Genomic DNA, 12,706 nt, shown 5'->3' with positions numbered 1-12,706 from the left:
AATTCGATAAATAGACAGCACCACACATGAGGTATATTCTTAAAAGGCCTTTATTCCAAAAGGGCTTGGTTCAGGACAGAAAAACAGCAGCGACGTTTCAGGCTCACAATCGCCTTTTTTCAAGCTAAGGCGATTGTGAGCCTGAAACGTCGCTGCTGTTTTTATGTCCTGAAACAAGCCTTTTTGGAATAAAGGCCTTTTAAGAATATACCTCATGTGTGGTGCTGTCTATTCATCGAACATGCTTTGCAATGTCAGGCAGCCTTTAACAAATCATTCACTATAATGTATATATACACAAGTACATACAAGCATGCTTTCAACTCATGCCTCTCTGTTCTGTACAATTCAGCACTGTCCATTCCTATCAACATCCTCACCCACTGACAGTGACCTGAACTGTGAATTTTAAATGGTTCAAAAGTCAATTTCAGCAAAGTTTTCTCTGAATTTGCACTATTGCCTTAGCAGGAAAACTTAGATAATCTCTTCCATCAAGAGATGTGCTGCTGTCTTTGCAGGATTATGCAGGCACAGCGCCACCTACAGGTCACAAAAATAATGAATGAGGCCAATCTCACCGGGATCTCAACCTAATGCACAATGAAATACATTTTCCAATATAAATTAAAAGTTACCAAGTTGTTTGCAAATGTATTTCCTATCAGGAGCAGCCTCTGTTTTTTGCATTTTCACACTACTGCCTCTGACTCTGGCAATGTAGCAAAGCCTGCTGATTAACAGACAATGAGAACTGGTTTCTGTAACATTGTTCCAAGAATAAAAACCAGCGAACAGAAAGAGATATACAGATAATGCTTTCAATTACTGTTTTTAAGACATTTACTGTTTTTGGGTGGAGATCACCTTTTATTACATATAAGTTTATGGTATCAAGCCTGCATTCAGTCAGGGGTTGCCATACCTATCAAATCCCCCCAGACATAAGTAAGCATGCTTTAATCCTCCCTGCTATCACACTGTTAAAATGAAAAACAAAAGCTGGTGAGTAGCCAGTGATCCTAAAATATTGGCAAAAGGAAGATGGGCACAATTGCCAACAATTATCTAGGTGTGCGCTACTTAACCTTAAATAATAAGTGAACTCAATAGGAACTGGTTCACATGCATATATTTATTACTTGCAAGCCTGCATTTATTGTGCCACAGCACACAACATGCACTGTTCTTAAGGGAATTGTTCAGTATAAAAATAAAAACTGGGAAAATAGAAGGCTGTGCAAAATCAAAAAATGTTTTCAATATAGTTAGTGAAAAGCAGGAAGTAGCATTCTGTTCTGTAATGTAATATATATCTCCACACTCCATTTTTGGCTAACTATATTAAAAAAACATTTTTTTTTTTATCTTGCACAGCCTATTTACCCAGTTTTTATTTTTTACACTGGACTGTTCCTTTAAGAAAAATAATACACACACCTGACAACACTAAATAAAAGAGCCAATAATGACAAAAAAAACATAGTTTTTCCTCTGCATTTAAATGAAAGCCTGTCCTAGTAGTGGCACACAATGCTTTTAGCTCCATGTTAAGTAACTCAAAACCTTTGCAGTATCTTGTATTCATTTTGGCACTTTTGTGAACTAGGTACCTGTTAGTTGCGTCATATTTTTTTCTTTGATATAGAAAATAAACCTGCTCTCTTTCAGTAAGCAATAGCTTTTGTTCTGTTCTGATTTGCTCAGAATCTCGGTATAAACTGGAGTGTTATATAATGAAATCTTACTAAGTAAGAAATAATCCCCAAAGCTTTTAAGAAGAAAACGTACAAAACTGGAGGGATTTACCTGCTGTAGATGATTAGCAACTTGTATGCAGACAACACACCTCCCTTATGTTACTGAGGAAGTACCATCACAATGCCCTGGTCCAGCACAATACTTCATATTTATACTCTCCCTTCTCTTATAACCAGTTAGTTGCAAACGCTTCACTCCTTCAACCCCCTTTCCCCAATTCTCTCCCACAGCCTTTTTCATACACAGAATATTTTATTGTTTTCACATTGAGTTAAAAAAAAAACTTCAATTTTTGGAGAAAACGCAAAGAGACAGGAGCAGGTAGGATATAGAGTTCTGGGAAGAAAAAGTAGAGGTTGTAATGGGTCACATAATGCGGACTAAAGAGAAACAGTACGGTGGTTGTTAATGAGGAGATTAAGCTCCTGTCTGGAATGTTATTACAGGACTGAAAGGGAGGACATATATATATTTATATATACACAAGATACTGAAGAGTTTAGGTGGGCGACAGGTCAGAGGTCCTTTTCATTCCAGTGACTGGAGCATCAGCAGCTGCTTCAAAACTTTTGTCTGACTTGTTTCTCTAATTTCACCAGCCAAAAACATTTCATCCACCACTGTGTATACCTAAGATGGAAAAGCAAATGTTTAACAAAAAGAACAACGGAGAGAGAAACAACTGAAAGAAGAAGACAGAACTGAGAAATGTATTAATGAATGTGAAGAAGCAGTCTCACCTTGTAGAAATTGAACACCAGATCTAATTCACATACATTATGGAAATACTCGTTTAACACCTATAGTAAAGTAAAAAAAAAAAAAGGCAGATTTACTGAAGATATTTATAATATCTGTTTACTCACCATTTGAAAAAACGTGTTTTCGAGTCAATAATTGAGTAAAAATAGCAGCAGTTAATGAATGTTAATGAAAACATTTTTGGCTGTGTAGGTTCTGTTCGGCCTATGCTGGGTTCTCAATGAGAACTGAAGTTGTGAATAAACCCAGTCCCTCCCTTTAATATACCACTATTTGTATAAACTGAAGACTGAAACTAAAACTGGGAGGGAAATAAAAGGTTGAGAGACTAATAATGACAGAACAAAGAATAATTTGGGATAAAAAAAAAAAGATGATTCTTAAGGGTAAATACCTTTAAGAATAATCTTTTCCAAATTATACATTGTTCTGTCAGTATAAGCCATATCACAGACCCTCTCAGTTCCTTCATTTTTACCACGATTATAACACACTGCCTACTCTGCCACATTTTTCCAACACATTTTGCTTTTTTTACTATTTTACCTAAGTGTCTGTGTTTTACTCACCTCTACAAAGTTGTGGATGGCTTCCAGATAGGCCAGGTTATTATCCGTCACATCCACACATATACAGAAATACAGCCCAGCATACCGACGATATATGATCTTAAAGTTCCTAAACTAAAAATAAAAAAAAGGTATGACAGAATACTTTCGAGATATAGTATGGAAACAAAAGTGGCAGAATACAGAATCTTGCAAAGAGGTTTTGTGCAGCTGTTTATGAGGAAAAGATAAAGTCACTGTGTATCAGAAACATAGAAGTATAATTTATTTAGTTTAAAGCTACAGCCACGCAGGCTGAAAATTAGTCAGTTCACTGGCTGCCTTGGTGCAGCTACACTGAGCAGATAAGCTGCACACAGTCGACGCAGTACCTGTCAGTGGAACTGCATGAGAGAGTGAGTGGGAAAGGATCTGCTTTTCTCTGCCTGTGTATCAAAATGCAGGAGGAGGAACACAGATCATCCATGTCATGTGCCCTTTGCATTAGGGCACATAGTAGCAATGTTTCAAGACAATAAGTTTCATTATCAAGTTATATTAGCTTGATAAAGAACCATGTTGGCTGTAACTAAAATTGGTGCTTTTGTGGCTGGTAACCTAGGCTTGGAGGCTATACATGGGAGCCGTAATAAAGACTTAGAAGTTGTGTTTGGTGAAAGGAGAGCCAGGACCTTTCAAGTTTAACCAAAGATTGGAGAGTAGAAATTAGAACTTTCGGGTACTATAGAAAAGATCCCCAGAGAACATGTGTGCCTTTTTAACAACCACCATTACATTTTATTCCAAAACTATGCAACGCTTTCAATAAAATTAGATGTTTAAAATACTGGACATCCACTTAGTCGGATTATTTTATTTGGGCCTGAGACCTGCATAAGATAGCAACCTACCTGCTAAACTGAATTAATGTAACACTGGTGCCATAGGTTAGTTTAGAAATATTATACAAATATAATCACCATACGGTATAATCCCATCTGCCCCAGTGTAAAATGTACACTATGGTGCTAAAACAGTGGCATTTGCATGGTATAGTATGTAAAAACTTGCCATTCACAAGGGAACTTGTAAGTAAAATAAGTCTATCAGCTACCAGTGTGTTGGGGGACGGGAGGCAAAGAAGGGATGAAGAAAAACTAAAGGTATTATATAAAGCCTATTATCTTTTCTAGTTGGATGCTACTTTAAGATGAGGATATTTCCTTTTTTTTCCTTCTTTTAAATGTGTGCATTCATCAGAATGCAGAAAGAAGCATTGCAGCATTTGTAATGTCACACGACTATTACACTACAACTGATCCATAACAGAAGTTTCCATTAGAGATATTTATGTTGACTGGAAGGATAAGTACCAGATGAAGTTAAATACTGATTTATAGATTGGTATGCATTTGGTGCAATAATACAATAACTTGCACTAAGTTTATTTGTGAATGATTTGGGGGTTACTGACACAAGGGCTGTCTAACTGGAAACCATCATAGTAGATTCAGCCCTCTAATACATTTCTATACCTCACAGCCTGTCTATGTGCTTATGTGATATTATAAATTTTAACATCCACAAACATGCTATATAATGGGCTATATAATGGGTTAACTGTATGGATACATTAATAATCTTAATGATTATACGGACACATGACTTGTTGTGCTGAAAGACATTCAACCCAGTAATAGTGTACTGGGGGTAGGAAGGGCCTTATAAGTAGTATGGGAGGTATATAACCTAAAGTAGATGGGGGAGCAGCAGCTATAACTCATTTCATACAGTGCACACTGCTTCTACTTCTGCCTCACAATCTACTCTCACTGTTGCCTGGTAAATACTGGTAACCTCTCTTAAACTGGCTGCTAATTATTAATGCACTGGACAACTAAGCACAGCATATTCCCAGTATTTATACTGGCATATCAGCAACCCTGAGAACTTTCACTTGTATAACAGTAGTGGTTCCTCCCATCTTTCCCCTATGGTTTATAGAATTGTGGGAAGGCCCTCTAAGAGGGCTAAACCTGAAGGCAAAGAGGGTAAAATTTAGAGTGCATGAATATTCTTTGCTATTCTGAAGCATCGGTGTCTATCACAGGGTATCCCCTATACAGCACATTTGCCTTGCAAGTTGCCATAACAGTAACAATGTTGGAGATTAACCTTTGTTATGTGGTTGCTGTTTTTTCTTTGCTGTAGATCTAAATACAATCTATGGTCAGTGAATGTATTCCTTGATAAGGAATGACCCACCACAAAGTGAAAGTGGCCACACTCCCTTTTCCACCAATTACTGAGCAAATAATTGAAGTAATTATGTAATACAGTTTTGGTCAAACTGCATAAGAGAGCCTTTTTTTTTTTGGGAACAGGCTCATGTGTTGCCACTTTATATAAAAATATAAAATGAAAATAGCGGAGATAAAAAAAAAAGCACCAAAATGATGCTGGTGCTATAAAAATAAATTAGCATATGACTACGCCCTGGATGCTATGTAACCTGTTGGCTATAGATCAGTCAAGGGCTGGGTCAGCCTTGTTATTCAGTCATACGTTTCATTAACTTTACATAAAAAAAGTGTTTCATGTTTGCCACCATTAAAAGAACTGTTCGGTGTAAAAATTAAACTGGTAAAATTAAACTGAAGACCTGGCTACCGGTCGGCTCGTCAATCGGGCTGGACGGAAAATTTTGATTGGGATTGAAGGCACCCAAACATCGGCCATTGTTAGTGCTGAATCGTCTGATACAGGTAGAATTCTATTGTTTCTACCTGTATATCTGACGATTCAGCTCTACACGTGTGTATTGAAACGAACGATCTTTCTTGGAAAGATCTTTTCCAAGAAAGATCGGAATTGTTACATCTATGGCCACCTTAACAGAGCATTTGTTTTTTAGAAGGGCGTCAGCGACACCCATTTGAAAGCTGCAAAGTCAGAAGAAAAAGACAAATAACTAACCTTAAAGGTGAACCACCGCTTTAAGTGTGAATTTAAAGTCACAGCTGAGGTTATTGAGCTGGCTCTTACCATCTTACACTAAGTAGTCAGTGTCAATATGTGGGGTGCACATTAAAGATGGTTGTTATCCAGTCTGTTCATTGTGAAGTAGTATCTGACATTAAAGGTGGCCATAGACGCAAGATCGAGGATTTGTACGATTTTCGGACCATGTGTGGAGCGTCCCGACATTTTTCGTCTGGCGGAGATCGATCATCCCGCCGGAGCCCATTGCGCTCTCATCGTAATCCGATCGTTCGGCCATAGGGCCGAACGTTCAGATTACCCCCGATATAGCCATGCCCGTTAGTGGCATATCGGGGAAATATAGGCTCGTTTGGCGATGTTGCGGATCTTTGCGTCTATGGTCACCTTAAGACTGAACTAATGGAAAGACCATTTGCATGACTAAATTAAAGCAAAGTGCAAAATCCAGCATGGCTTGGGAAAGGTTCCATTCTTGGCAGGGGAAAATGGGTTTGGGGGAGATCCCTCAGGGGTAACAGAAACCAGTAAGTACCTACCTCCACAAAATTAGTGTGCTTGGCATCCCTGACAGTGACCACAGCATGAACCTCCTCAATCAGCTTCTGCTTTTCATCATCATCAAACTGCATGTACCACTTGGCCAGGCGAGTCTTCCCAGCACGGTTCTGGATCAGAATAAAGCGGATCTGGGGGTGGGGAGAGAAAAAACATGGCTGTGTTTCTATACACTGTACCGCAAGTTAAAATCACTTATCTTTATACAAATAAAATAACAGGGAAATCCTAGGTACATGTGCCTGTGACTGAGCTCGGGCTTACTAATTGCTCTGTATAGTAACCGACCTTACATTTGCTTCATGGGCATTCGGGTGACATCACTTATAAGGGCCAATGACAGCTACATTAGTACATGCTATATGACATGAATTGCATTTAGATCGGCACGATTCATATACGTCTATTATACATACATACGACCCTGCAGTCTTCGTTAACGGTGTGCAATATTTATATATTCATTCACATTTATGTACCAATATAACATAGTCTCACCATGACTGCGATCACTCCCTTCTTTTCCTTCGTTTCCTGTCAGCAGCTCCGGATTTCCGGAGGAACTACAACTTCCAGCATCCACCGCGTTACAGGCAGGATATTGCGTTGCGAGAGAGAACGCTTACGCCAATGGAACACGGCTGTGAACACGTGATAGTATGATTCTATAGTCCTAGATTCTTATTTGCTGAATATTAAAATGCACAAAATCATTTTAGCGTGGGAAATCAGTTTTAGTTTGTGTTATATTACGTGTGTGTGTGTGTATATATATATATATACACACACACACACACACACACACACACCTGATGGGTAGTGATAACGTCTTTATGTTTATACCACTTTCCAATATACATTATTTCAGTATTTAAAGTTATTTGTAAATGTAGTTACTATTGAAACAAGTATTTGTCCAGTGGAGTGGCGTAAACCATACCTCCCAACAATTTGGAACTAAAAAGAGGGACAAAAAAGTTGTTTTGACCACGCCCATTTTAGAGACCACACCCCCTAATTACCATATTAATTTTACCAAATATAGCAGGTTATAAAAGTTTGAATATATTTCTTTGTTTTTTTTCAGTTATTACAATTTTGCTAATGACGGTGAATTGCCCTTTAAGCTGTGAGTTTAACTTTTCCCAAGGGACCTGTTTTATTGTTACAATTAATTATTTGCTTATCTAGATACATTTGAATTGTTACAAATGTATCTTACCTTCTGTTGTGGCTGTTCTGTGCTAATTAAGTTAGAAACTTTGTTTCTTTTTCTAGGTGTTCAGTGCAGAGAAAAACGTGACTTTCCAGTACAAATGAAAGACTGCAGGTTGAGCTGTCAAAAGAGGGACTGTCCCTCTAAAAATGGCACAGTTGGGATAAACATCCTTTTAAGGGGCCCTATTAATGAATTAATATTAGGCCTTCAAACTTCCAGAAGTTTACCTGTTACACCAATATACATTGAAATTGCTCAATAATTAGGCCACCACCACACTCTTGCAGCCTGCAGCAGCTGCAAGGTCTGCTTTTCCTATAGCAATGCCCCTGCTGGGAGAAGAACTGGCTTCTCTTCTTGGTTTAATAGAAAGGAATCAATAAATATTGATTTCAGTGGCAATTAATTGTCTGACTACATTTAAAACTAAACATTTTCAGGTACTGTATATTGTGAAGTAGTTTAGATTAAACAAAATGTTTTTCATAGTGCAGACAAAATATTTTTTGGGTGGAGATCTCCCTTTAACCATATGATAGCATTTTATTTGTTATCTTTATTTTTCAGCTGGCGAGCACTGCAAGCAGCTCTATTCAAACACCACATTCAATACAGTGTTGACTGAGTAATACCGTTTTTAGAATTTCCAGTCAGGTATTTATAGCAAGCAACGTATAGTGCTGAATATATGTTCCACACTGGTTGTACAATAATATACACATGATTTCTGTGTAGGCACTTACAGGATGGTAGAGAACATATGACACTTGATTGATATTTTGCAGTGTTCCAGTTGGTTCTTTGGAGGAAAAGCCCATTGGCAGATCCTCTCCTCAGCTAGTCTGAACAATTATTAGCCAACAGCAAATAATAGCATGTATCTCCCTGCTGCTTCCAGTGTGATATGATTCCACCTGATGTGTGTCCTGTACTATTGTTGGAAGATGATTTGCACTGCCCTTGTGTATTAGTATTATTTATTAAAGTACCAACAAATCCCACAGTGATTGTACATAATGGTACATAACTGACAATAAAAAAAATATACAGTAGGTAATGAGGGCTGTGCCCATAAGAGCTTACATTTTATAGGGGTGGGAATACGTGAGACACAAATATGTAGATGTATGGAGAAGTATATATGGGGAAAATCTTAGAGAAGTACACAAAGAGGGGTTTCAGATGAAAGTTGAATTAACTCACTGCAGAATATAAGAGGCCCAGGTGCATCCATCCGTTTAGTATTTGAGCAGGCACTCAAGTGACCAAACTTCCCAACAGGCATGTAAAAGCTGATGATTATTTTTCTATAGACAAGGCAAGAACTAATAAATATATTATGGAGCACAAAGGTATCTGTGTAAATAAAAATGATTTATCCTTTATTGTATCACATTAAAAAACAATGGAGTGGAGCCTTATGCATTACATATTTTGGGGAATCTTGCCACTTCATCAGAAGCAAGTTTAAGTTCCCATCATGCAGTGCTTGCTTCTGATGAAGTGGCGAGATGCCACATAAAGCGTAAGGCTCCACTCCATTGATTGTTTTTCAATGTGATACAATAAAAGCTACATCATTTTATTTACACAGACACCTTCCTGCGCCGTACTATATTTATTAGTTCCTGCCTTGGATGTGGGGGCATGTTTTCTTATATGTGTAGCAGCTGGTGTTACTGTGGTGGTCCTGTTTTGTGCACTCATAAAGGACTGATTAAGCATGTACAGACAAGGCTCCCTTATACATATCTTGTTCACCGAACTTAATTATACGCCTATGATAAATATGCCCCTAAAAATGGACTATCTCCAGTGTTACTTGCCTGGCATATTCAGTAGTACATACATATAGGGATCTTGGACTGTTATATTGTACTGCCCTCTACTTTACTTGTTTTTTTCTTCTGAACAGAGAAAGAAATAAATATGTGGTATAAACACCAATGCAGTTGTACCTGATGTACAGTAAGTGATGTAATCCCACTTTGAAAATGTTAGCCACAAATGGAACCCAATATGCGATAACAGTACATGCACAATAACAGTTGCCACAACTTTCATTTATTAACAGGAGCAAATATGTGTGGTGCCTGAGGTAGAAACAATTTAGAAAGACTTATGATTCCAAGTCAGTGGGTTGAATTTTAGGGTTGTCGGCAAAGTGGAAGTATAGAGAGAGCAAACTCAGACTGTTACAATGTAGATTAGGAATGCTAGTGTGTCAGCCTTTTTTGTTACCACCTCCCTGCACTGCATTTGAGTTAGTGTTTTCCAACCCAGAAATAACTGGTTATTTCATGTACATTTGTAAAGTTCTGCATAAAACAACCAGTAAGGGAAAAAACAACTACAGCTCATGTACACATTATGCATTTTCTGATGCTGTATATATAATCTTTCTTTCAAATTATATTAAGAGCTCATCATCATCAATGGGGGTTTCATGGGAAACGTGCTGCAGAGCTGTGTGGTACTTTTACCATATGAGATGTTACTCATGTGGTTTTTGGATAAACAAGACACACACATGCATAATGTGTGCCAGATATTTTCAAATATTGTTGTTCAAACATTGTTTCTATTGGTCCATCATTCCATTATCACTTGGGTGAGGCAGAGTGGCAAGAGAGCAAACTAGGGCCCAAACCACTATTAATCCAACTTTGGTAACTGTATTAATTACTGATACAAGAGTCTTTTTCACTGCTGACCTTTGGATTTTCCTACTAGATGTGGCGTTAAATTGATGGACAGTTTACTAGTAGAATACAACTTCAACTCCTACTGGTATTTTTTTAGGATCTAACAGTATAACGAGTTTTGATATCAAAGTCTGGGGCACTAATAATTAGTTGTAATATAATAGACCCCCATTCATCTGCCTGGCCATGCCCCTTATCCACCCATTGGATATGATGCGTCCAGCACAATATATACTGTACTTTGCACATGTCCAATGAGAAGCTGGATTGGTAGGGCTGTCCTACAATTAATGACAATGGCTTATATTGTTACTAATAATAAAGGTAGTATATAGCAGATCTGCGACCTGCAGTTCAGAGCTGTCTCTTACTCATATGTAAAATGTTTAATACCTTAAGTCCTATATCACATAGCATCATTGAATTCCTAATAACTTTGTTCTACTGTCAAAGTCCAAATGCAGTTTACATTCTGGAGTTCAAAGACCTTTGTACATAGTTCAAAAGGGGAGGGTGCAAAAACTGCACTTTCGCAGACTTCACACTTCCCCCACACTGTGTAAAAGAGTTATATAGTCTGAGCCTTAATGCCTTAATATCCTTGTTTTTTCAAAATTATTCCAGTTCTCTTATATAATGTTTCTGGAACAAATTAATACTCACATGTAAGATAGAATCATTTCAGTTAGCTGTAAGTTTAGCACTACATTTTATAGTCAAATCTTTAACTTCATCTAAAGAAACCTTCTATTTTTGGATTATGGAAGTAAAAATTCACTGCAAATGAATATGGCATTTTGTCAAACTGAATAAGAAGCTGCAGTAAATCCATCTTGCATAACTAGGCTCCCCTGAACAACTCTACTTACTTGTACCTGGCAAGAAAAGGCAATGCTGTGTTTTAACCGTATTTTTCTAAATATTATTATACGGCTCCCCAAACCTTCATTATATTTTACCTATACTAGAAGCAACAGGATGCACTGAAATAAAAGAAGCCAGAGATGCAACTTAAGGCACTCACCAAGATAGGAGAAGAAATGTGGAAGAATCAACGGCTCTTTTATATGATGCACTTTTGTATAATTACATTCACTGTGATTGTTAACTTTTAGGTCACTGATATCAGAGGATACTTATTTATGGTGACAAATTTAAAAGGAACGAACTACTACAAGGTTTTCGGTCTAGGCCATTTTGCTAGTTTCTTAGTTGTACTATGTTAGACATAAATCAAAACATGTTAGCTTTTTTAGTTAACATAGAAGATGATGAAATGCAAGCTTTCGGATTTGTTAAGTGCCTGCTTCAGGCATAGTATAATACTGAAAATGAAAGATCATGAACTTTATACAAGCTAGCACCAGGTAAAAGATTGTTCTAAAGCTGACATGTATGTGTAAAATCCATTCTGGTACAGAATTCACTGATGCAGGCAGGGCCTGAAAATACACACTCGCTGTCACCAATACTATTATTACTGAGATTCTTTTGAAAAAAACAATGTTATTTTTTAGTGTCTAAACCAGTGCTGTCCAACTTTTTCATTGCCTTGAGCAGGGGTGGTTTAGCAGTTTCTGACCCTCTGAGGAGGCCTATGCTATCCCTTGTCACCCCTTCCACACTTTTTTTTACTTTCATAGCATCAGTTCAGGTCAAGAGGGGGCAATTGTGATCTTTGTACTAGAAGAGCTGAAATTCCAATTTTAAAAAATAGAACTCTGGCCCTTAAAGTTACCAGGAGTGGCTATTTGCCATCCCAGGTAACCGGTCGAACGATGCTGCCTGCGGCACTGTTTATACCATATACTACATATTGAGCAGCCACATTCTGTTTCAATGATTATATAATACACAATAGTCTTTTAGCCTTTGGGAAAGCTTAGAGCAATTACAATCCTTCAAAAGTTTGCATGCTTCTCCCCTTTCAAATGGAATCAACTTTCTGCAAATGTGTTACAGTTTTGCTGTAATATTATCAAGATGACCTCAGCCTTATATATAATAAAAAATACCAGAGAGAGTAGCAATGTAAATAATAGAAGCCATGGGGGTTATTGAGTGTAGTGGTACTATTTGTTTATTATCTGAACTTAAGTGCAAGCAATTATATTATTTTACACAAGTTTTGCATTCAAAATATTGTGTTACAG

At 37.5% G+C, this 12,706-nt stretch overlaps 1 protein-coding gene across 1 annotated transcript; it reads right to left on the bottom strand.

Moving 5' to 3' along the window:
• Positions 1–1,993: 1,993 nt before the first annotated feature.
• Positions 1,994–7,288, bottom strand: LOC108698502 (AP-2 complex subunit sigma). The gene is made up of 5 exons (XM_018230037.2): positions 7,128–7,288; positions 6,611–6,760; positions 3,093–3,206; positions 2,502–2,561; positions 1,994–2,391 (listed from the first exon to the last, which is right to left on the bottom strand). The coding sequence occupies exons 1-5, from the start codon at positions 7,128–7,130 to the stop codon at positions 2,290–2,292; spliced, it is 429 nt and encodes a 142-aa protein (XP_018085526.1). The 5' UTR covers positions 7,131–7,288; the 3' UTR covers positions 1,994–2,289.
• Positions 7,289–12,706: the final 5,418 nt, after the last annotated feature.

This window comes from Xenopus laevis, chromosome 8L (assembly GCF_017654675.1).
Source record: "Xenopus laevis strain J_2021 chromosome 8L, Xenopus_laevis_v10.1, whole genome shotgun sequence".
Taxonomy (NCBI): domain Eukaryota; kingdom Metazoa; phylum Chordata; class Amphibia; order Anura; family Pipidae; genus Xenopus; species Xenopus laevis.
The sequence above is the reverse complement of the archived record's forward strand: the minus strand, read 5'-3'. Positions and strand labels throughout refer to the sequence as shown.

Excerpts from the sequence above, each read along its gene's own strand:
- LOC108698502 (XM_018230037.2), bottom strand. Across the intron at positions 3,207-6,610 it reads AGCACACTAATTTTGTGGAG|TTTAGGAACTTTAAGATCAT; the intron begins GTAGGTACTTAC and ends TTTTATTTTTAG. Across the intron at positions 2,562-3,092 it reads CCATCCACAACTTTGTAGAG|GTGTTAAACGAGTATTTCCA; the intron begins GTGAGTAAAACA and ends ACTTTACTATAG.